Here is a 22,881-nt window from a genome sequence, read left to right on the forward strand (position 1 = left end):
ATTTCCGGTTCTTTTTCTCAGAGGTTGGTAAATGGGGTCCAAATTGATGTGTTTATTGATGGACTTGCAGTTTGAATGCCAGGTTTCAGGAATTCCCATACGTGTCTTTGTTTAGCATGCCCTGGGATGAATGTGTTGTCCCAGTCAAAGTGGTGTCCTCCTTCATCTGTGTGTGAGGATACTCTTGATAGCAAGTCATATCTTTTGATGACTAGTTGGTGTTGGTGTATCCTGGTGGCTAGTTTACTGCCTGTCTGTCCGATGTAGTGTTTGTTACAGTCCTTGCAGGGTATTTTGTAAATGACATTGATTTTACTGGTTGTTGGTATAAGGTCCTTTAGGTTCATCAGTTGCTCTTTCAGTGTATTGGTAGGTTTGTGGTTTACCATGATGCCAAGGGGTCGGAATAGTCTGGTAGTCATCTCCAAGATGTATTTTGATGTCCCTGAAAGGCAACAGACTCCCAGAAGAAACCCAGCAGGCCATCAGACAGACAGTTGCATCAACACTAAGCAGGAAAATGGAAGCCTCAACACACAGGAAAGTCAAGTCCTGCAAGGGCTGAAAACATTGCAGACAAAGGGCCCATGACTGTCATCGTAAACAGAACATAGTACATTGAAAAGGCGAACTCACTGCTCGCAGATGCCAACACTTACCAAGAGATGGCGATAAAACTGACTTATTGAAGAAGCTTCATAAATCAGGCAAAATTAACAAGAAAGATCTCCAAAAAATGAAACCTGATGGATCCAACACACTTTTTGATTCTACAGATTACCTAAGGTACATAAACCAGAGGCACCCCTCAGACCCATAGTCTCTCTCCCAGCCACAGTGATCTACAGATTAGCAAAGGAACTCCACCGAAAACTAAAATATCTAGTAGAAGACTCCTGCTACTCCATCCTCACCACTCAAGAATTCCTGAACATTGTCAAAGACGCCAAGATAGAGAATGAAGTAATGGTCTCCTTTGATGTAACAGCAATTATTCACATCAATTAACATCAGCCTGGCCAAAGAAACACTGGCTGCACTACTAGACGAACCAAGGACACAAACACGAAACAGCACCAACATCATCGGCAAGGACAACATCCTCAACCTATGACTCACTACCCAATTCTCCTTCAATAACAAAGCCTACAAAGAAATCAACGGAACACCTTTGGGATCACCAATATCAGGCTTCTTAGCAGAGGCAGTAATGTGGAGACTAGAGAGAAAAACAGTTCTCCCCACGATCTACCCCCAACCTTTGGGTCCACCAATTTGTCATTACCAAATGGAACAAATTAGAGGAAACTACAACATCATTAATAATGTCCTTACTGGTATAATATTCACGAAAGAGGAAGAGAACAACAACAGACTCCCCTTCCTAGATGTCACAGTAGAATGTAAAGCCAATGGAGAGCTGCAGACCAGCGTCTACAGGAAACAACATGCACAGACCAGATACTCAACTACAGAAGCAATCATCCCAACACCCCCAAATGGAGCTGTATCAGAATATTATTTAAAAGTGCCACAACACACTGCAGCACCAGGAATTAACAAATGGCAGAAGAAAAATATTAATACAGCAAATTCAAGAACAATGGGTATCCAATAAACACAATCCTCTGATTCTTAAACTACAAACCCAAACAAGCAGTCACAACACGCCCAGAAACTTGAGCCACACTATCGGACATATCTTGAGTTGACTACCAGACTACTCTGACCTGTTGGCATTATGGTAACCCACAAACCTAGCAACATACTGAAAGTGCAACTGATGAACCTAAAGGACCCTATACCAACAACCAGCAAAATGAATGCCATTTACAAAATATCCTGCAAGGACTGTAACAAACACTACCTCGGACAGTCAGGCAGAAATCTAGCCACCAGGATACACTCATACCAACTAGCCACCAAAAGATATGACTCGCTATCACTAGTATCCTCACAGACGAAGAGAGATACCACTTCGACTGGGACAACACATCCACCCTAGGACAGGCTAAACAGAGACACATGGGAATTCCTCGAGACTTGCTTTCAAACCAGAACTCCATCAATAAACATATCGATTTGGACCCTATTAACCAATTTCTGAGAAAAAGAACCAGAAATCATATCGCCCACCTTAAGAGACCAAGACCCACAAATTGAAAGCGGGACAGAACACCAGCACTTCACCGCAGGCTCACTGCTGATGCTACCTAGTATGGTGACAAAATGTTTGAAAACAAACCTTGCTGCTCAGCGAGCAAACTTATAACCTGAACCTCAACCTGAGCTACAAATCTTCTCAAAAAATCGCAATCTTCTGAGTGGCATTAACAAATCTCTTTGCAAGGATATTGGTAACCCTCTAGTTTAAATGCAACCCATTCTTCTTGTACTGACCCCATCTGCCCTGAAAGTGTTCCCAATGATTCATATATCTGAATCCCTCCCTTGTACACTAGCTCTTCAGCCATGCATTCAGCAATATCTTCCTATTTCTGGTCTTGCTGATATGTGGCACAAGGAATAACCCCAGATTACAACCCTACAAGTCCTGCTTTTCAGCTTCCGATCGAACTCCTCATTTATTTTTGAAGGACCTCATCTCTCTTGCTGCCTATGTCATTAGTACTATTAGATAGAATGTTGCTATGAAACAAGGACACCAGATGGAATTCTTGACAAAATTTGTATTTATAATCTTGGATCTGCCTTTGCACGTGGGCAACGTTGGATGTTTTGACAGTGAAAATATTTGACAAATCCACTGTTGGTGATGTGCTGTTGTAATGAATATACTAACTTGACTGCAACATATTGCATGTCATTGTTGGTATGGACAATAATAAATCAGCCAGGTATGCATTTTAAGTAAGTCTGTTTTATACACTTAGCAGCCAGTTGAAGAAAAAGGTATCCTCAATTCACAATCTCTTTGGTTTCAATTTCTGAATTAATCTCCTTGTGAAGCAAGGTTCTCATGGACCTTTAAAGCATGGACCTTTAAAATGTTTAGGAAATCTTACTGAAAATGTTTTTTAAGTTTGCAACGGCTGCCTCATTTTTAAGGTCCACAATGGGAACTTTTTAAATTGACAATGTAGGTTCTGTAGCTGAAAAATCAGTTGCAAATGTGTATTTTTTCTTGAAGCTATGTATCATGTATTTTTTTTAAATTGAGGTTTCCACATGCCTGATTTTATTTTCTTGTCCGAGTCCAATGTGAATGATTGCAGGGTGTAGCCTTAAATTTAAGAATAGGAATGGTTTATTTCTTGTGGAAGGCTTCTCTAAAGGCCAAGAACAATTTTCATTCAGTCTTCTGTTACAGATGTGATTCCTGAAAATGCTTTGGAAGAAATAACAAAAAGCATGGATATGAATGCAGTTCTAGCAGAGATTTTCCATCATGATGCAGAGGGAGTACAAATCAGGTATTGTAAGCATTAATTGAACCTCTTAGATCTCACCAGAAAGCATTGACTGATAACATGTTTTCAAAATGCAGTCAGTATACATTTCCATTTGTCCTTTGATGTTTTAAGTGTTCACCAGTTATCTTGAATGTGCTTTGGGCCTGCAACAGAAGAAGAAAATTGGGCGTCCTCCTTCAACAGGCTGGACACCCAAACTTGTGAAAGACAAATATCATAAATCCAAAGGAAAAATAAATCTGATTTTGGGAATTGTTTGCAGGGACCCAAAGATCTTGCATGTGTTCTATCCCCTGCTTTCACTTTAATGGACACGAGCATTTATGAAAATTGAAGTTTTATCAAAATTTAAAGTCCAATCAAAAGCAGTATAAGAAATACCAATTTCAAAATAAGGTCACTGTTTTCTGAGTTCAGCAGAGTGAGAGCGAATTTATCCTCTGACTTAGTAAAACACTTAAAACATTTAGTGTTTTAACTTTTGTACATTTGCCTAGAATTCTGATGATAATGTGACCAATCCTCTCCACTGCATCCAAGAGGCAATGTTCTTTTTTTTTCCCCCGTGGCTAAATTTGCTTGCAATTTTGATGAACCAGAGGTATTGCTGCGATAAATTTACTAAGTTACAGTCATCCAATGATAATGAACTCTCTTAAGTCCCTTTTGTTGACAGCCCCTAAAAACCAGATTACCAGCAAAATAAATGTACAAGCTTTCTCGACGACACCTTACAAACTTGTGACCTGTACCGCCAAGAAGCAGCGATCCCCTAATTTGTTTCTCCATTATACCGATCTCTAAGACAGAGAATGGCAGCTGCTTCTACATGCAAATGTCAGTGCTTCAGTATGCTGCTCAGTATTTGGTGAACCTTAAGCAGCCACACAACTTCTCGGGGCAAAAATATAAATTGTTTGGAAAACTCAGTAGGTCTAGCAGCATCTGTGGAGAGAAAGCAGAGTTAACATTTGTGGATCTAGCGACCCTTCCTCAGAATTGATGTTAGCTAGGAAAAGGATAGCATTTATATGCATGTATGTGGATTAACTTATAAATGGAGAAATTATTGAATTCCATGGAGTTTCTGTAGACTTCCAAGAGGAAAATGAGGTGCTGTTCTTTTCAGCTTGCAGTGAGTTTAGCAGGAGCACTGCAGCAAGGCTGAGACAGATGTTGGTCCTGGTTTGAGATCAACAGTTTTGGGGCTTAAGCACTTTACCCCAGTCCTCTACATAAGGCCTTGTTATCACATGAATTCCCCCTCATCCCACCCAATCTTCTGCATAAATACCATCCTTTTCCTTGCTAATATTTCTTCTGGGCTGAAACACTAACTCTGCTTTCTCTCCACAGATGATGCCAGATATGCTGAGTTTTTTTTCCAGCAATTTCTGATTTTGTTTGATTTCCAGCATCCACAGATCTTTCAATTTTTTTTAACTTAAAGGACTTAAGTTAAAAAATTTAAGTCCTTTAAAGAATAAAGACAGTGAATGCATGGAAATGCCACCACCTGCCAGTTTGCTTCTAAAGTGCACGCCTACCTGGCCTGGAATTAAATTGCTGTTCCATTATAATTGCTGGGTCAAAATTCTGGAACTTTTTTCATTGCAGCACTGTGGGTATCTTTACACCACCAAATGGACTTCAGTTCATGAGGTGGCTTACAATCACTTCCTCAAGCCAATTCGGGTTTGGCAGGCAATGCAACTGAATGAACTTAAGGCTATTTACAGATGTGAACCATTTTTTGTCTGATATCTAACATGGTTAATTTACAGTATTATTTCTGAGTAAAAAGTGAGGTCTGCAGATGCTGGAGATCAGAGCTGAAAATGTGTTGCTAGTTAAAGCGCAGCAGGTCAGGCAGCATCCAAGGAACAGGAAATTCGACGTTTCGGGCATAAGCCCTTCATCAGGAATCCTGATGCCCGAAACGTCGAATTTCCTGTTCCTTGGATCCTGCCTGACCTGCTGCGCTTTAACCAGCAACACCTTTTCAGCAGTGTTATTTCTGATACAATTTGAGTTATGGTCAATCATATGTCAAGTTGTCTATTTTACTACTAAAAATAAAGCATCCTTTTTTCCTTACAGATTCTCCCAATTTCCTGCACTGGAGTTAGATAAGTTTTTAGAGGATGTGAGGTAAGAATTCCACACTGGGGCTGGTAAATATCATTCCTCCTTGATTCTTGTGTCTATTAGATTAAGAAGCAGAAGTAAGACATTTCAATCTATTGAGTCTACTTTGGCATTCAGTGAGATCATGGATAATCTTTTAATCCCCAAATTCAATTTCCTGCCTTTTCCCCATAACTCTTAAAAGTAGATCTATCTCAGCCTTGACTATACTTAACGACTTAATTGTAACAGCTTTGTGCGGTGAAGAATTCTCCAGATTTGTAACCCTATGAAAGAAGAAATTCCTCCATGTATCTTAAATTAGCGACCTCTTACTCTGAGATTTTGCTCTGGTCCTATGCTTTTCCACTAGGGGGGAGAAAAAAGTTCCATATCTACACTGTCAAGTCCTCTAACAATCTTGTATGTTTAAATAAAATCACCCTTCCTCCTCTTCCAACAAGTATAGGCCCAATCTACTCAACCTTTCCTCATAAGACAGTCCCTCCATACTTGGTATCAGCTTAGTAACTCTGGTTTTATCTCTCTTTTGAGATAATGTGTAGATCATCACCAGCAGTTATTTTTCTGGACGTTTAGGGTTTGTTTTCTATATACACTATTCTATACCAGTGATTGTCCATCTTTAATTTGAAGGAATGGTATTTATCCTTTGACTGCATTTGGAATGCCCATGCCTCAGCAGCCACAGCAAGAGACTGTGACATCACCCATTATCCCACCATCTGTGAAAACCCCAACACCAGAACCTGCAGAGCTGGAGACAAGAAAGGTAAAGTTTTACAGTCAACATTATTATTTTTCTGCTCAGCCACTTATCTTGTAATTGTTTATCCAGTGATTAAAATGTTCACACAGACAATCTGGTTTTCTGAGAAGCGGCAATAGGCTGTTTTGAGTCACTGTACAGCCCCTGTAATGAAGGTTTTCTTATGGAAGTACTAGACCAGGAATTCAAGGCTTTAAGCCATTAAGAATGAATAACACAGAATACACTTAGTAGCTTAGCCAAAATAAATTGAGCTAATATAATCTACACTATAAAAGGTATACATAGAATCCTATCACCTGCTCCATTGTATTGTATGGTTACAAGTATTACAATCTCAGTGCACTGGTGAAGGAGAGCTGTATAGCCCAATTCGTTTTTACCTGAGTTTTTCAAAGGCTGGAGTGATTTGGTGTCCTACAAGCAGTGCTTTCTTTTGTATTTGGTATGTTGCCCAGCCACAGAAGTAGAATGGGTTAGAACCGTGCAGCCCCAGTGAGCCAGCATGACTGATTTATTTATGCACTTATAGTTTAAGTTCCAAGTTATTTTAAATGAAGGATCCACCTGCTGTGCTGAAAGTGATGCAAGGATTGATTGACTTTTTTTCTTATTGTGTGTCTTGACAGGTTGTTCAGATGCACTGCAATATTGAGCCAGTTGACGAAGGAGCCAAGCATCATGTAAGTTCTTTGCTTTCCATTAAAGCAATGCAGATTAGTTTCTTGTACATGTTTGTTCTCCACTGTTTCAGCTGATTTCCTCATATTCAAACTGTGAATGTTAATGTTTGTATTGAATGAATGTATGCTTGTGAGAAAGTTCAGCATGTAAAAAAAAGTTCAATTATTTGAAAACATTCACAGTAAATTTTTTTTTAAAACTTTTACTGTGTTTGTGTATGTTACCTGCTACAGATCAATTAAGTAATATTTTATTCATATATTTTCTATATGACAACATAAATAAAACTTGCAGTATTTCTGTTCCTCATTAACTCATTGCACAGAAGAAATGAAGTTGGAGGAATGAATTTGTGCCTCAAAGACCAGTGGGAGAAGTGGGTACACTGGCACTATTACTGGGAAAGTGGGATTTACTCTATGCAGGGCAGGTATTTTGGTCATAACTAGTGAATTAATGAAGGTTTAAAACTAATTGGTGGGAACAAGGGCTCAAATTTGGCAAGATGTGGTAAATGAAGAGTTTCTACATGGCACAAAAAGTTAGTAAGATGCTAAATGAAAAACTGTCCATGCCAGGAAGGGATGGAGAATACAATACCAAGAGTGAATTGATAAATGGATGAGAGATTACAAAAACAATAAAAAGCAAAACTAAAGGTTCTATATGTTAATGCATGCAACAATTGGAACAAAACATGATTTGATAAAACAATTTGGAACATATGATTCAAATTGACAGTCATTACAGAGACAGGGCTAAAAGGTGAAGTAGGTTGGAACCTGAATCGGAGAAAGTGAGGACTGCAGATGCTGGAGATCAGAGTCGAGAGTGTGGTGCTGGAAAAGCACAGCTGGTCAGGCAGCTCCTTGGATGCTGTCTAATCTGCTGTGCTTTTCCAGCACCACACTCTTGACTCTGAACCTGAATAATCAAGAATCTCAGAATACAAGAGAATGTAAAGGCCAGCTCCCGTAATTAATGATGGAATGACCACTATGGAGAGGGGTGATTTTAAGTGCAGGAAACTAGGATCTAGAAGGCAAGAAGTTACTTTACTAATAATCACACAATGTAATAAAGTATAAAGAAACAAATGTAATAAAGTATAAAGAGAGCTTATCCTGCTTTTTTATCAATTTATTTATGATGTATATGCAGAAGTACTCAAAGTTAGGTGCATTCCTTAACATTGTACATTTTGGAATTAACCAGAAAGCAGGATATTCTGGTTTGTAAAATGAGATAAGATTGGTCAATGACCTCCTAGTGAAGGCACCCTTTGTTAGCATCGATGATAATATGACGGAACTTTACATTGTTTGAGGGAGAGATGAATGGTTCCAAAACTAGTATTTTGACTGCCCTCATTCTGCAGTGGCACCTTAGTGATTCTCTGGCTTGGATGAAGGGATCAAAGGTACGGTTGCAATTTTTACAACGATAGATCATGAGTACAACCGAAAGAATTGAGGATGCTGTAAATTAGAAACAAAAAGAGAAGTTGATGGGAAAGCTCAGCAGGTCTGGCAGCATCTGTGCAGAGAAGTCAAAGTTAACATTTTGGGTCCTTGACCCTTCCTCAGAACATGTTTCATAGTTCTGAGGAAGGGTCACTGGACCCAAAAACTTTGATTTCTTTTCTCAGATGCTGCCAGACCTGCTGAATTTTTTCAGTTCATAAAGGAAGTTGTGCAGAAGACATTTTGTAGGCTACGAAAGGGGACAGGTTAAGTGAATGGGAAGAGACCTGGCATGTAGTGTATTATGGGAAAAGTGAAATTGTCCATTTTGGCAGAAAGAATAAGAAAAATTATGGAAATGGTAAAGGTTGCAGACCTCAGTTGCTGAGGAATTAATTCACAAATGACAGTGAGCAGACACAAAGTCTGTCATTCGGAAAGCTAATAGCATATTTTGTAGTCAATTCACCTGATAAGACATAACAAGGGATGTTACAATTCAGTGATCTAGGGCATTGGTGAGACCTCTCCAAGAATACTGCAGAGAATTGGTCGCCTTAAGTAAAGCATTGGAGGCAGTTCAGAGAAGCTTGACTCAACTCTTATTAGAATGGTCAGGCTACCTTATATCCAACATACCCTGTTGGGTTTGCAGCTGCTGGAAGATTTTTTTGCATGTCATGCTAACACAATAGCTTCCACATGCGGAAACTGCTGCTGCACATAGAGCTCTGAGGTTTGCATTGTAGAAAACAAAATTAGGGCAAATGTTTGTTTCTGCTGGAGCTTAGGGTAGGAAGTAACTTTTGATTGAAAATTCAAGATTCTCTAAAGGGTTTTGATTGGGTGATGTCAGAGTCATAGAGATGTACAGCATGGAAACAGCCCCTTCGGTCCAACCTATCCATGCCGACCATGGTAGATATCACAACCCTATCTAATCCCACCTTCCAGCACCCAGCCCATATCCCTCCAAACCCTTCCTATTCATATATCCATCTAAATGCTTCTTAAATGTTGCAATTGTACCAGCCTCCACCACATCTTCGGGCAGCTCATTCCATACACGTACCACCCTCTGCGTGAAAAAATTGCCCCTTAGGTCTCTCTTATATTTTTCCCTTCTCCCCCTAAACCTATGCCCTCTAGTTCTGGACCCCCCCCACCCCGGAAAAGATTTTGTCTATTTATCCTATCCATGCCCCTCAATTTTGTCAGCCTCCGACGCTCCAGAGAAAACAGCCCCAGCCTGTTCAGCCTCAGCCTCTGGCTTAAATCCTCCAACCCTGGCAACATCCTTGTAAATCTTTTCTGAACCCTTTCAAGTTTCACAACATCCTTCCGATAGGAAGGCGACCAGAATTGCATGCAAAATTCCAACAGTGGCCTAACCAATGTCCTGTACAGCCACAACATGACCTCCCAGCTCTTGTACTCAATACTCTGACCAATAAAGGAAAGCAAACCAAATGCCGCCTTCACTATCCTATCTACCTGTGACTCCACTTTCAAGGAGCTATGAACCTGTACTCCAAGGTGTCTTTGTTCAGCAACACTCCCTAGGACCTTACCTTTAAGTGTATAAGTCCTACTAAGATTTGCTTTCCCAAAATGCAGCACCTCGCATTTATCTGAATTAAACTCTATCTGCCACTTCTCAGCCCACTTGCACATCTGGTCCAGATCCTGTTGTAATCGGAGGTAACTCTCTTCACTACATCTCCAATTTTGTGTGGAGGATATTTTCTCTTTGAGGGAATCTGGTCACTGTTATAAAAATAAAGGGTTACTCACTCAAAGTAGGTATGAGAAGGAACGTTTTCTGAGGGGGAACAAGTGTTTGGAATGTGCTTCCTTGGAAGGTAGTGAAAGCAAAGTGTTTGTTTTTAAAGCAGAAGGAAGGCCTATTAGCAACGCAGTGAAAGGTTGCTGGGGTGGGTGAAAATGTGGAGTAATCAAATCAAAGATCTTATTGAAAGCTGGAGCAGGCTGGAGGGTCTGAATGACATACTTCTGATTCGCATGTTCATATGTATATTTTTGCCAAGATTATTTTGTTAAAAGTGAAGATATCCCTACAAGTTCATATTCAACTTGCAACTTTTCTTTCTAAATTTCAACCATTTAAGAAGCAGGAAGATTTGAGGCTTGTTCCCTATTTTGCTTTTGGTCTAGAATTTATCATTTAAATTTATTTTCTTCAAATATTTTTTCCTAAATGTTGTTTCTTCGGTATGATATAATTAAACCGTACGTCAAGTAGCGTTGACAGGCTGTCTTCTGGGAAAAACTGCAAATATTCATATAGAATCAGACAGGATCATTTAAATGATTATCATTGCCCTCCCCAATATCTGATTTCTTTACCCCACAGAACCTCTAATCAAGATGTGCTATGAGTTACTGCAGTTTGATTCATTTGGGAGCATTTCATCTTTGTAAATTAGAGGTTGTAGATTGAAGTCTCGTGCAATGATGTGAGCATATGGTATTGTATGTCCCTGATGCATTTGCATATTTGGGGTGATGTGTTAAACTGAGGCCCCATCTAGTCATTCAATTGGGCATTAATGATATTATCACATATTTGAAGAGAATGAGGTTTACTTGGTTTTTTTGACTAGTATTTCCTCCATCAATTGACACTGTCAGAAGCTAACTGGTCATTTTTTTTCTGCTTTATTTGTGGTACTTTGCATGTCTAAATGATCACATTTGTAATACAACAAAATGTTTTGTGGCATCAAGAAGACATGGGGAGGTGCTGCACGGATACAGATGTTTCTTTACTGCGGTCCTAGATTGGTTTAGTAATTTAGCAATAATAAAGGGTTCATTTGGGGCTTTTTGTTTTTGTCAAAATTTCATCATATGGTATGCTTAATAAACAATTGAGGACGTTTGACGGTCATTTACACCAATGTAAACTAATCAGTTGGAAATATTATGAGGGTTTATCATGAGTTGACCATTGTTGCATAGCAAACATGTCTGTGTGATCTGAAATGGCTAGATTGTTTTTTTTTTAAATTTAATTTAAGCTAATTACTTAAGGGATAAAAAAAAATGGAGAAAACATTGATTTGTTTCTGTGATTCTTTTCTCCTTCAGTTAACTCTACTCTTGAAACTGGAAGACAAGTTAAACAGACACCTCAGCTGTGACCTGTTGCCCAGTACGTACTTTAATCTGTTGTTTTGTGCCCCTCTGAATTTCAATTATTTCTCAAAATGCATCTGATTTCTTTACTTCCACAGAAATTTAAATTAGTTTGTCAGATCAATTCAATAGCTTACATTGATCTAAAATTAAATAGTCATAGGACAACATGAAGGCAGATGAAATTAAAATGTGGGAGTAACTTGGCAGGTCTGGCAGCATCTGTGGAGAGAAAAAGAGTTAATGTTTCTAAAGAGTCATACTGGACATGCTGAGCAGCAAATCTGTGTTTTTTATCTCTTCAATAGTTGCACTATTACAGTTTAATTTGGGTTTGGGGTTTTCGCTGAGTTTCTCCAGCACTTTTTATTTTCTTATTTCAGATTTCCAGCATTCGGAGTGTTTTGCCATTATTGAACTGGAGAGCAGAGTTATTTAAGAGCAAATAAATGCATTTTTCTTTTTTTTAATATAATTCTGCCTTGCAGCTTGGTAATTTTTTCAGAAGTTCTCTAATTCAACTTTGCACCTTTTTGAGGTGGGTTGCCTGAAACCAAGTTCCAGATTGCTGGAAACATTGCTCTTTCATGTCAGTGTAACTTGTTCTGACTTGTAAACTAAGACCTGTAGCTGCATCTCTGTAATCTGTTGTAACTGTGGTGGGAGATGTGCATTGGCAATCAAGTCCTGCAATCCCATGAGATATCCCAAAAGTGTAAATGTCCAATTCAATGACCATGATAGTTAATATGCTTTACTCTTAAAGTTGTCTAGGGCAATTAAGAAGTTTCCTCCAAGTTTTGACAATAAACACAAGACGTTATTTATTATGAATAAATGTGGTTTTTAACAAGTGGCAAAATGGATTATTTGCTGCTATTCTGCAAACTTGAACTGTATCCCATTTAAATACAATCACGCACATTTGTCAGGGCATAGACATAGACACTGGGGAAGGTGATGGCCAAGTGGTATTACTGCTGGTCTATTAATCCAGAGACTCCGATAAGGTTGTGGGGATCCAGGTTAGAATCCCGCCACAGCAGATAGTGGAATTTAAATAATGATCCTGAAATCATTGTCGATTGTCAGAAAAACACCTCTGGTTCAATAGTGACCTTCAGGGAAGAAAATTTACCATCCTCACTTGGTCTGGTCTATCTGTGACTTCAGAGCCACAGCAGTGTGGCTCAATCTCAGTTGCCCCCAAGCAAGCCATTCAATTGTACCAGTCACTGCAGAGTATCAAAGAAATGAAACCAGATGGATCACCTGGAATCAGTCTAGGCACCAAAAAAGACAGTGGCAGAAACAGACACGTCGACCCTACCAAGTCCTCACTGACATCTGGAAACTCGAGCCAAAATTGGGAAAGCTGTCTCACCCATTAGTCAAGTAACAGTCTGACATAGTCATACTCTCAGAATCATACCTTACAGGCAATTCCCCCCCCCCGCCCCCCCCAGCACCAACCCTGGATGTATCCTGTCTCACTGGCAGGATACATCCAGCAGAGGTGGTGGCACAGTGGTATACAGTCTGGAGGGAGTTTCTCTGGGAGTCCTCCATATTGATTCTGGACCCTATGAAGTCTTATAGCTTCAGGTCAAACGTGGGCAAGGAAACCACCTGCTGATTTCCACATGCTGTCCTCCCTCAGCTAATGAATAGGTACTCCTCCATATTGAACAGTATTTGGAGGAAGCACTAAGGATGGCAAGGGCACAAGGTGTACTCTGGGTGGGGGATTTCAACATCCACCATCAAGAGTGGATTGGCAGCAGTACTACCAATCTATCTAATAGAGTCCTTAAGGATATAGCTGCGAGACTGGTTCCTTCCCGACCTGCCACAGACCCAGTGAGGCAAAAAGATACTCTACCTCATGCTTACCAATCTGCCAGCTGCAGATGCATCTATCCAAAAAAGTATCAGTAAGCGCAACTACCACACAGCCCTTGTGGAGACGAAAACTTGATTGCACATGGAGAATAACCTCCATCACGTTGTCTGGGAATGTCACTGTTCTAAATGGGAAGTCTTTGAACAGATCTCGCGACTCAAGATTGGGCACCCATGAGGTAGTGTGGGCCATCAACTCAACAGGAGCAGAACTGTACTCCAGCACAATCTGCAACCTCGTGGCCCAGCATAACCTCCACTCAACCATTCCCATCAAGCCAGGGTATCAACCCTGGTTCAATGGAGAGTGCAGGAGGGCATGCCAGGAGCAGTAGTAAGCATACATGAGGATAACTTATCAATCTGGTGGAGCCACCACCCAAGACTACTTTCATGCCAAACAGCATAAGCAGCAAGTGATAGAGCTACATGATTCCACAACCAATGGATCAGATCTAAGCTGTGCACTCCTGTCAAATGAATGATGGTGGACGATTAAACAACTGACTGGAGGAGGCAGCTCCACAAATATCCCCATCCTCAATGATGCAAGAGCCCAGCACGTCAGTGCAAAAGATAAGGCTGAAGCTCTCGCAGCCAACTTCTGCCAGAAGTACCAGGTACCTTGGCCTCCACCAGTGGTCCCCAGCGTTACAGATACCATTCTTCAGCCAATTCGATTCATTCCACGTGATATTAATAAGCAGTTGGAAGCACTGGATACAGAGGATCCGCGATCATCCAACATTTGATAAACTGAAGTTTGAATCATCCAAACAAGATCGCAAGGTCTCAATGCGTGGCATTTGATTAACCGATCAAAATACTCCCTGTCCGTGTCCTTTGGATAATCTAGCTTCCTCTGTTCTGCAAAGGCAATGGTCCCTGACAACATTCTGGTAATAGAAATGAAGACTTGTGCTTTAGAACTTGCCGCTCACCTAGCCAAGCTATTCCAGTACAGTTACAACACTGACATTTACCTGGCAATGTAGAAAATTGCCGAAGTATGTTGAGTGTTTTATGTACAGGACAAATCCAACCTAGCCAATTACTACTCATCAGTCTATTCTCAATCATCAGTAAAGTGATGGAAGGTGTCATAAACAGTGCTATCAAGCAGTACTTGCTCAGTGACGTCCATTTTGGTTTCCACCAGGGCCACTCAGCTCCTGATGTCCACGTTTGAACCAAGGCTGTAATGACAGAGCTGAATTCCAGAGGTGAGGTGAGAGTGACAGCCCTTGACATCAAAGCTGCATTCAACTAGGTGTAGTATAAAGGAGCCCTAGCAAAACTGGAATCAGTGGGTCATGAGGGGACAAACTCTCTGCTGGTTGGAGTCATACCTGGTACATAAAAAGATGGTTATGGTTGTTGGAGGTCCGTCATCTCAGCTTCAGGACATGTCTGCAGGAGTTCCTCAGGATAGTACCTGAGGCCCAATCATCTTCAACTGCTTCATCAATCACCTTTCCACTATCATAAGGTCAGAAGTGGGATGCTTGCCAATGATTGCACAATGATCAACACCACTCCTCAGACATTGAAGCAGTTCATGTCTAAATACAACAAGCTCGGAATAATATCCAGCTCAGCTGACAAGTGGCAAGTAGCATTTATACCACATACATGCCAGACTATGACCATCACCTAACCAGAGGCAATCTAACCACTGCCCCTTGACATTCGATGGTGTTACCATCACTGAATCCCCCACTATCATCATACTGGGAATTACCATTGATGAGAAACTCAACTAGACTCCCCACATTAAACACAGTGGCTACAAGAGCAGGTCAGAGGCTTGGAATACTCCCCAGATGCCTGGATGAGTGCAGCCTCAACACAAGAAGCTTGACACCATCCAGGACAAAGCTGCCCATTTGATTGGAGTCATACCTGGTACACCTCCATCCACTCCCTCCTCCACCAATGCTCAGTAGCAGTAGTGAGTACTATCTACAAGACGCACTACAGAACTTCACCAAATATCCTCAGGCTGCATTTGGTGTATGTCGACCCACAATACCATTAGGGAGAGAATTCCAGGATTTTAACCTCTAGTGACAGTGAAGGAACAATGATATATTTCCATGTCAGGATGGGGTGTGGCTTGGAGGAGAACTTAAGGTGGTAGTATTCCCATGCATCTGCTGCCCGTGTCCTCCTAAGTAGAGGTGGTCTTGGTTTTGGAAAGTGCTATCTAGGGATATTTGGTGAATTTCTGCAGTACATCTTGTAGATAGTACACAGTACACACTACTGCTACTGTGCGTCAGTGGTGGAGGGAGTGGCTGCAGTGCCAATCAAGTGGACAGCTTTGTCCTGGATGGTGTCAAGCTTCTTGTGTTGAGGCTACATCTCATCCAGGCATGTGGCGAATATTCCAAGCCTCTGACCTGCTCTTGGAGCCACTGTGTATTTAATGTGGTGAGTCCAGTTGAGTTTTTGATCAGTGGTAATTCCCAGGATGATAAAGATAAAAATCTCTCAACACCAGGTTATAGTCCAACAGGTTGAATTGAAAGCACACTAGCTTTTGGAGCGATGCTCCTTCATCAGGTGACAGTTGCTCTGGCATCGGCAGTCTAACACCAGCATCTCCAACTCAGGATGATAGTGAGGGATTCAGTGATGGTAACACCATTGAATATCAAGGGGCAGTGGTTAGATTGCCTCTTGTTCGCAGTGGTTCAAGAAGACAGCACAACATCACCTTCTCAAGGGCAACCAGGAATGGGCTATAAATGCTGGCCAGTCAGTGACACCCACATTCCACTAAAAAACAATAAACTTGCAGATCTGCAGGCATTATGGGCAGCAAAACAAAATGGGTGATTTCTATTAAGAGTCCAAACCACAAGAATGGAATGAGGTAATTTTTTCACTTCTGCTGGTGAAATCATTTTTCTGTCAGCCACACAGTAATAAAAGATCATTCGTTCAGATAACCCATCTATTAGACCCAGGTGTGTTTTTGTTAGTTCACCTTTCAAAATCTTTGTGCGTTGACCTTTTCTGCAAGAGAGGCAAAAGTAGAGCCTTTGAAAGTCTAATGGTAAACTTTCTGCTGTTTGGGCTTTGTCCAAAACTTGAATTTTCTAGTTTTCATTCCAAAAACTGCAAGGTTTGAACAAACCCCAACTTCATTATTTAATTTCACATACTGTAATTGATCGTCATCTCCTTGAAACAAACTCTGAACCACGAGGTCCATGAGGCACTGTCAACCATCTGCTGCATGTTTGTATTCGAGTGCAATCTCATAGTCTGGCATGTGCCACACTCTGCTATCAAACCAAAGGACCAACACTGGTGCAGTGAAGAGTTTTTAGGTTGGCATGCCAGGAGACAACAGGCATAATAAAAATGAAGCACCAGCCTAATTAAGATACAACACAAAACAACTTGCATGTTGCATTAACAGAAACCGAATACTAAATAGTTCCACAATCAGTGGATCAGACCAAAGCTCTGCAGTCCTGCCATGTCCGCTGGTAATGAGTGGTGGATAATTAAACGGCTCACTTTAAAGAAGAAAATTCCATACAACCCATCCTCCATGATCAGTTCAAAAGACAAGGCTGTAACATGCGCAGCTAACTGCGGAGACCATTTCTTATTTCTGAATGCCTCACCATCTTTAGTTTTAGTCTTTAGCTTTGTTACATTTTTGAAGAAATGAAGGTATTGAGTACAGCAATGGCTCTGGGCCCTGACAACATCTCAGCAATAGGCCAAAAGGTTTGAGTTCCATAACTAGCTGTACTCCAAGCCAACCTATTCCAGTACACCTTCAACACTGGCATAAATCCAACAATGTGGAAAATTGCCTAAGTATATATTCACAAAAAGCAGAACAATTGCTTTGAGTCATACTGAGAACAAAGGAAGAAGATTGTGGTTGTTGGACACCAGTCATCTCAGCCCAAGGACATCGCTGCAGAAGTTCCTCAGGATAGGTCCTGAACCCATTTTGAGCAGCAGTTCTGTTCTCCATTACCAGATCAGAAGTGGGATGTTTACTGTATAATGTTTAGTACGATGCGCAAATCCTCATATACTGAAACAGTCTGACCATGTGCAACAAGAGTGAATATCATTCTGGCTTGAAATGGTAGGTGACGAGTGAAATTTACACCATGCAAGTGCCAGGCTGTAACTAGCTCCAATAGGAGAATCTAACCGTCTCCTCTCTGCGTCTGTTGACATTATTATTACTGAATCTCCCACAGTCAACATCCTGGAGTTTACCATTGGCACAAAATTTAACTGGACCCGACTTGTAAATACTGTGGCTATAGTAGCTAGATAAGAGCCTTGGCATTTGCAAGTAACTCACCTCCTCCTGTTTTCCCAAATCCTGTCCAGCACTCTTACAGCAGACTTCAGGTTTGTGTTAGAATGCTCATAAGTTGCCTGGATGGTTTCCGCCGTAGCAACAGTCAAGAAAGTCAGCATATTCTAAGGGAAGAATTTCGCTTGATTGACACCACATCCTTCACTTTATACCTGCATTCTTTCTCCCATGGCACAGAGTGATTGCAGCGTTCCATAGTGGCAGCATCTTCTAACAAGATTTTGTCTGACAATACTTTTCAACTGTATTGTTCACTAAAACTGGCCACAGATTTAGAATTTTAAACCAGCAAGTGCTTTACAACTGCCTTGATTCTTTGCAAAAGATGCCGATAAGTCCGTAAAGTAGAGTGAGAAGAGAACTCTTTTATTTTTGAAAAGTGCGTCAAGTTACTTTAGATTTATCATCACTTTCTCATGTATATTTCAAAGATTTGAAGAACCTGGCTGTCTTTACGCATGCAGTTGTCATGATCTGAGAACGAAATAAGTGGACACTCTATCTACCTCAGAAGGCAGATCTTCTGTCAGCATTTGTGTGAAATATTAAAAAACTGCCTGACCTTCACCTCTGGACTCAATATATTCTCCCTGTGAAATTCTTAACATAAATCTTATCACAGAATTGAAAAGTATTAATGATATTTGCAGTGTTCAGATTGTTCTTAAATTAATCTCATTTTATTCGCTTAACCTTGGAAGAACTTCTTAAAAAAAAAGTTTGTTTATAATTTCACATTGTTGTGCTGTAGGGTAGCCAGGATCATACTTGATGGCAACAGAGTATTAATTTGCCATCAATCATGCCTTCCATCTGGAGCTGGAAGTGACAAGGTTCCAAGATGGCTTGTAAGCATTTTGGTAGAATTTATTTTAAAGGGCTTGACGAAGTTGCTCTGGGGAGCACTTCATGGACAAGGATACAATGGTGATTGATAAACAATGTAAAAGGTTTGAGAAAATCATGTGGTGAAAAAGAACTTTAATTTTATGAAATATTTTGAGAGAACACTTCATGAAGCAGCTGAGCTATAAATTACTATAAGCAATTGTCCTGGTTGTCCAAGTATGATCAGTAGTAGTAATACTTAATTTGTGTTTACAGATGAGAGCTGTCAAGAGCTGGCAGCAGAACTTGTTCAACTGGGATTCATCAGCGAGGTAAGAAGTACAGTTTGCTTTTTGATTTTGTTTATTGCATTGATTTTCTTTTCTGTTCTCTCCCTCATTGCTACATTTTTATAACTTGGGTGCGGTGACCACTCAGGTATTTATCCTTAAAGTCATTCTCTACATTGATACTGGACACTCATCAGTGCACTTACTTAACCATATTATGACAACTGTAATTAGCTTAAAGGTATAAATCATATCTTTGAGTAATAGGAACTAAAAAGTATTAGATTAGATTCCCTACAGTGTGAAACAGGCCTTCCTGTTGACCACTGTCTTAAATTCTCTTCATTGTCGTAACAATAATGCTTCTTGGATATGAGTAATTCTAGTTCAGAATTTGACTTGATTCACCTTTTGAACATCCAAAATCCATTGTGTACTTCACAGCTTGAGGTAGTGATGTTGAATGGAAATGTTTATGCAAAATGCAATGAAGGGGAATATTTATTAAATGGCACTTGTGTTATACACTAGCTTGCAAAAGAAACTTAATGTATTTTTCGGACTGCCAGTGTATGTGCTTGGTCTAATTTTAAACAGCTGAACAAGAATAACAGGTTAACAGCTCTTGCTGCATCTCTGTGTCAACCATGCACATGCCAATCATGATCAAACCAATCAGCACCCTTTTCTCATACTGTGAAAATTGACGTTCCTTTAAGTTTTGTTTCTTGCATGTCAGTCCTGATGAGTGTAAGGTGAAAAAACTATCTCTTTTTAATAATGTTTGAACAACACACACAATAAGTGTTAAAATGGTTTAAGATATATCTTGTATTTAAAATCAACTATAATTGAAGGGGTGTTTTGGAACTTCTGGAATAAGATTTGCATATTGAATTATTGTGACATTTGTTTTTAGGTTTGACATAATTGCTCTTTCCTATCTTTTGAACAGATTGATCAAAGCCGGTTAACCACATTGCTCGAGGATACATTCAGCAAATTCTTCTACAGCAGGAATGGCTCCATCTCCGATGTCACTGTTTCATCATAGCTATCCCAGAGTCATTGTTTGACGCAGCTACTTCATCATCGGTCTGAGACGGGCAAAAGACGGCATCACAGGAAGCCATGCATTCTGGCTCAATTGCATGTTGTAGTATGGTGATGAGTTTCCAGCTACGATTGGTGAACATCCCACCTTTGAAAAGTTCTGTTGTCAGTATTATGTCCCATCTGTGCTTCACCCTGTGACTGTCGTATTTTCTTTAGCCGTATGACTTGCAAAGCGCTGCCACATTGGAAAAGCGCTTTTCCTTAATTGAAGTATAGGTGGGTTGGAGACAGGTGGGGGGGGAGGGGAGGGGGAAGAAGGTTGCTTAGTCTGACGTGGATGCGCCACAGAAGAGCTATAAAGTGAGGGGTCTGCACAGAATGAAGTATCACCTAGATACGTTTTTGTGAACTCTTTCAAAACATTGTATCGCTTTATATATGCCAGTGATGTGCATGTTTCCTCTATATGTTGTATAATCTTTGCACATTTGTTTTCCAAGAAGTGGGATGCTAGGTGATTTTTAATTACTTCCTCACAATGTTCCAGTAAACACAGTTTAAAAGGTTGCCTGTGAGAGCCAAGTCCCACTACTTGTCAAAGTTTAAATTTTCATAAATTGCCATGGCTTTTGTGCACAAGTGTGAAAAAAAGTGATTGGTCACAAACTTGATGGTTAACTAGTCTTTTTTTTTAAGTGACCATTTCAGTAAACATATTCAAATTGATTAATGGAACTTCAGTGAATTTGTCTGGATTCAAGCACAAAATTGAAGCATCTTGCTTTCCTTGCTCCAATGTGTATAGAATTTCTGACCCAGAAATGAAGCTACATTGCAAATCCGTTCCAAGTCCTAGGATTCACCTGATACACCAAGGCTGCCTTTATTTTAACTGAATGCTTTATTGAAGCCTTCCTCATCCTTGCCCATTCTTTTTCATCAAGCCAAACCATGAAACAGATCTGTAATCCTTACTCTGTAGCATTTTGAGTTGTGTGGCTGAGGTTATGTAGTAATGCCTTCTATTTGTTTTGATACAAGAGCACACCATTGTAATTATATTGAGAATTTGTTAGCCTTGTGTTTCTGAAAAGTCAGTTGGCCAAAGGAAGTTGAGATGATTTGTGTTTCATCATCTATCCTGAGCCAAATAGTACACAGTGCCCATAATATGATATGGGCATGGTTCTTTGGTGATTTTGCGTTGAGCAGAGGGAAAGGTAAAGACTGCTTGTAAAAACCAGTTTGCCAGTAACCTTTTCTGATTATGTCTTGCATTTTCTCAGCTTAGTTATGTTTTCTTGTATATGTTGTGGAATGTTTTCAATCCATTCTGCACATAGACAATGAAATTTTGAAATGAAAAGAATTGAGACATGATACAACACAGTGAAAGGAAAAATTCATTGTGGAGTGGGGGAGCATTGGAGAATTAATTCAAGTTGCTGTAACTTTTGGGAATTGCAAAACACTGTATTTGTGGCATTGTTTAAAGCCCTGTCTGCGTTCAATGCAGCATTCATTGGAGCAAATATACTGTACTGAAAAAGCAATGTGTGGCTTTTTATTTTTGTTGTTAACCCTGATTGTGTCACAAAACATTGTTTTGAACATATGTGTGGGCAAATACTCTTTGAAGTACCCCATTGCCTTTCAGTTTGTGCATTGAAGAGATTGGATCCAAAGTTGTAACTCATTACACAGCACTGTAAAATTCTAAAGATCATTCATTGGATATATTGAAGCATTGCTTGCTGAGTTTTTTTTTGTGAAAAACTACTTTGTTTGAACTATTTGGTCTATAATTAATTTGCTCTTGTTTGAATGTATTTTTTTTGAGTGAGGGGTCAACATTGGAACCTTCACATTCAAAACTTGACGAGAACGCGTCTTTAGTTAAAATAATCTTTTGAAAAATGTTTTTCCCCTGTGTTTTTATGTTATGTTATTATTTCCTACTTTACTTTAATAAAACTCTGGCAAGTAGTGTCCTAATATGTAACAAACACACAATCCGTCACCTTAACATGGCTGACGTGGGGGGTGGGGGTTGGTTGGTTGGTTGGTGCTGTCAGTATAACATTGGTTTAACTAAGTACACATCAGTGAAAAGACACCTGTTTCCAAGTTTGTTTCAATTTGCAGTTTGAAGACTATATCCCAGAATTGGGAAGTTGGACTTTCCATTTCTACAGCTGCTTCAAATCTTTTGGTAACCCTTGGTTGCAGACACTTGCTGTAGTAATTTTCACAAGTCTGAAAAATTCTGCATCACTTGCCCTTTTGAGTGTAAGTCAGTTCTATTGGTATGATCTTTTACTTCAGTGGACATTCACTGATCACTAGAAGTTTATTGTGAGATTCTGTAGTCATGCCGATTTTAGGGAGAGTGCAGAACCTTTTTCAATACTTAGAAGTAAGTGTTTGGTATGCCCGCCTTCATTGGTCAGTGCATTGAATATAGGAGTTGGGAGGTCATGCTGCAGCTGTACAGGACATTGGTTACACCACTTTTAGAATATTGCATTCTGTTCTGGTCTCCCTGCTATAGGAGGGATATTATGAAACACAAAGGTTCAGAAAAGATTTACAAGGATGTTGTCAGGGTTGGTGCATGTGAGTTATTGGAAGAGGCTGAATAGACTGGTGCTATTTTCCCTGGAGCGTTGGAAGCTTAGTGGTAACCTTACAAAAGTTTATAAAATCATGTGGGGCATGGATAGAGTGAATAGCCAAGGCATTTTCCCCGGGGTTGCGGAGTCCAGAACTAGAGGGCGTAGGTTTA

General features: G+C 40.1%; 1 protein-coding gene across 1 annotated transcript in view; it reads left to right on the plus strand.

Moving 5' to 3' along the window:
* The window catches only part of nrbp1 (nuclear receptor binding protein 1), a 110,069-nt gene extending 88,420 nt beyond the window's left edge, over positions 1 to 21,649 (plus strand). Inside the window, exons 11-17 of the mRNA XM_060831249.1 lie at positions 3,332 to 3,434; positions 5,535 to 5,585; positions 6,219 to 6,354; positions 6,981 to 7,034; positions 11,610 to 11,673; positions 19,027 to 19,082; positions 19,996 to 21,649. Coding sequence (XP_060687232.1) covers positions 3,332 to 3,434; positions 5,535 to 5,585; positions 6,219 to 6,354; positions 6,981 to 7,034; positions 11,610 to 11,673; positions 19,027 to 19,082; positions 19,996 to 20,094 — 563 coding nt within the window. The 3' untranslated portion in view covers positions 20,095 to 21,649. The remainder of the gene's footprint in view (positions 1 to 3,331; positions 3,435 to 5,534; positions 5,586 to 6,218; positions 6,355 to 6,980; positions 7,035 to 11,609; positions 11,674 to 19,026; positions 19,083 to 19,995) is intronic.
* The last annotated feature ends 1,232 nt before the right edge of the window (positions 21,650 to 22,881 follow it).

Source organism: Hemiscyllium ocellatum, chromosome 10 (assembly GCF_020745735.1).
Source record: "Hemiscyllium ocellatum isolate sHemOce1 chromosome 10, sHemOce1.pat.X.cur, whole genome shotgun sequence".
NCBI classification, from domain to species: domain Eukaryota; kingdom Metazoa; phylum Chordata; class Chondrichthyes; order Orectolobiformes; family Hemiscylliidae; genus Hemiscyllium; species Hemiscyllium ocellatum.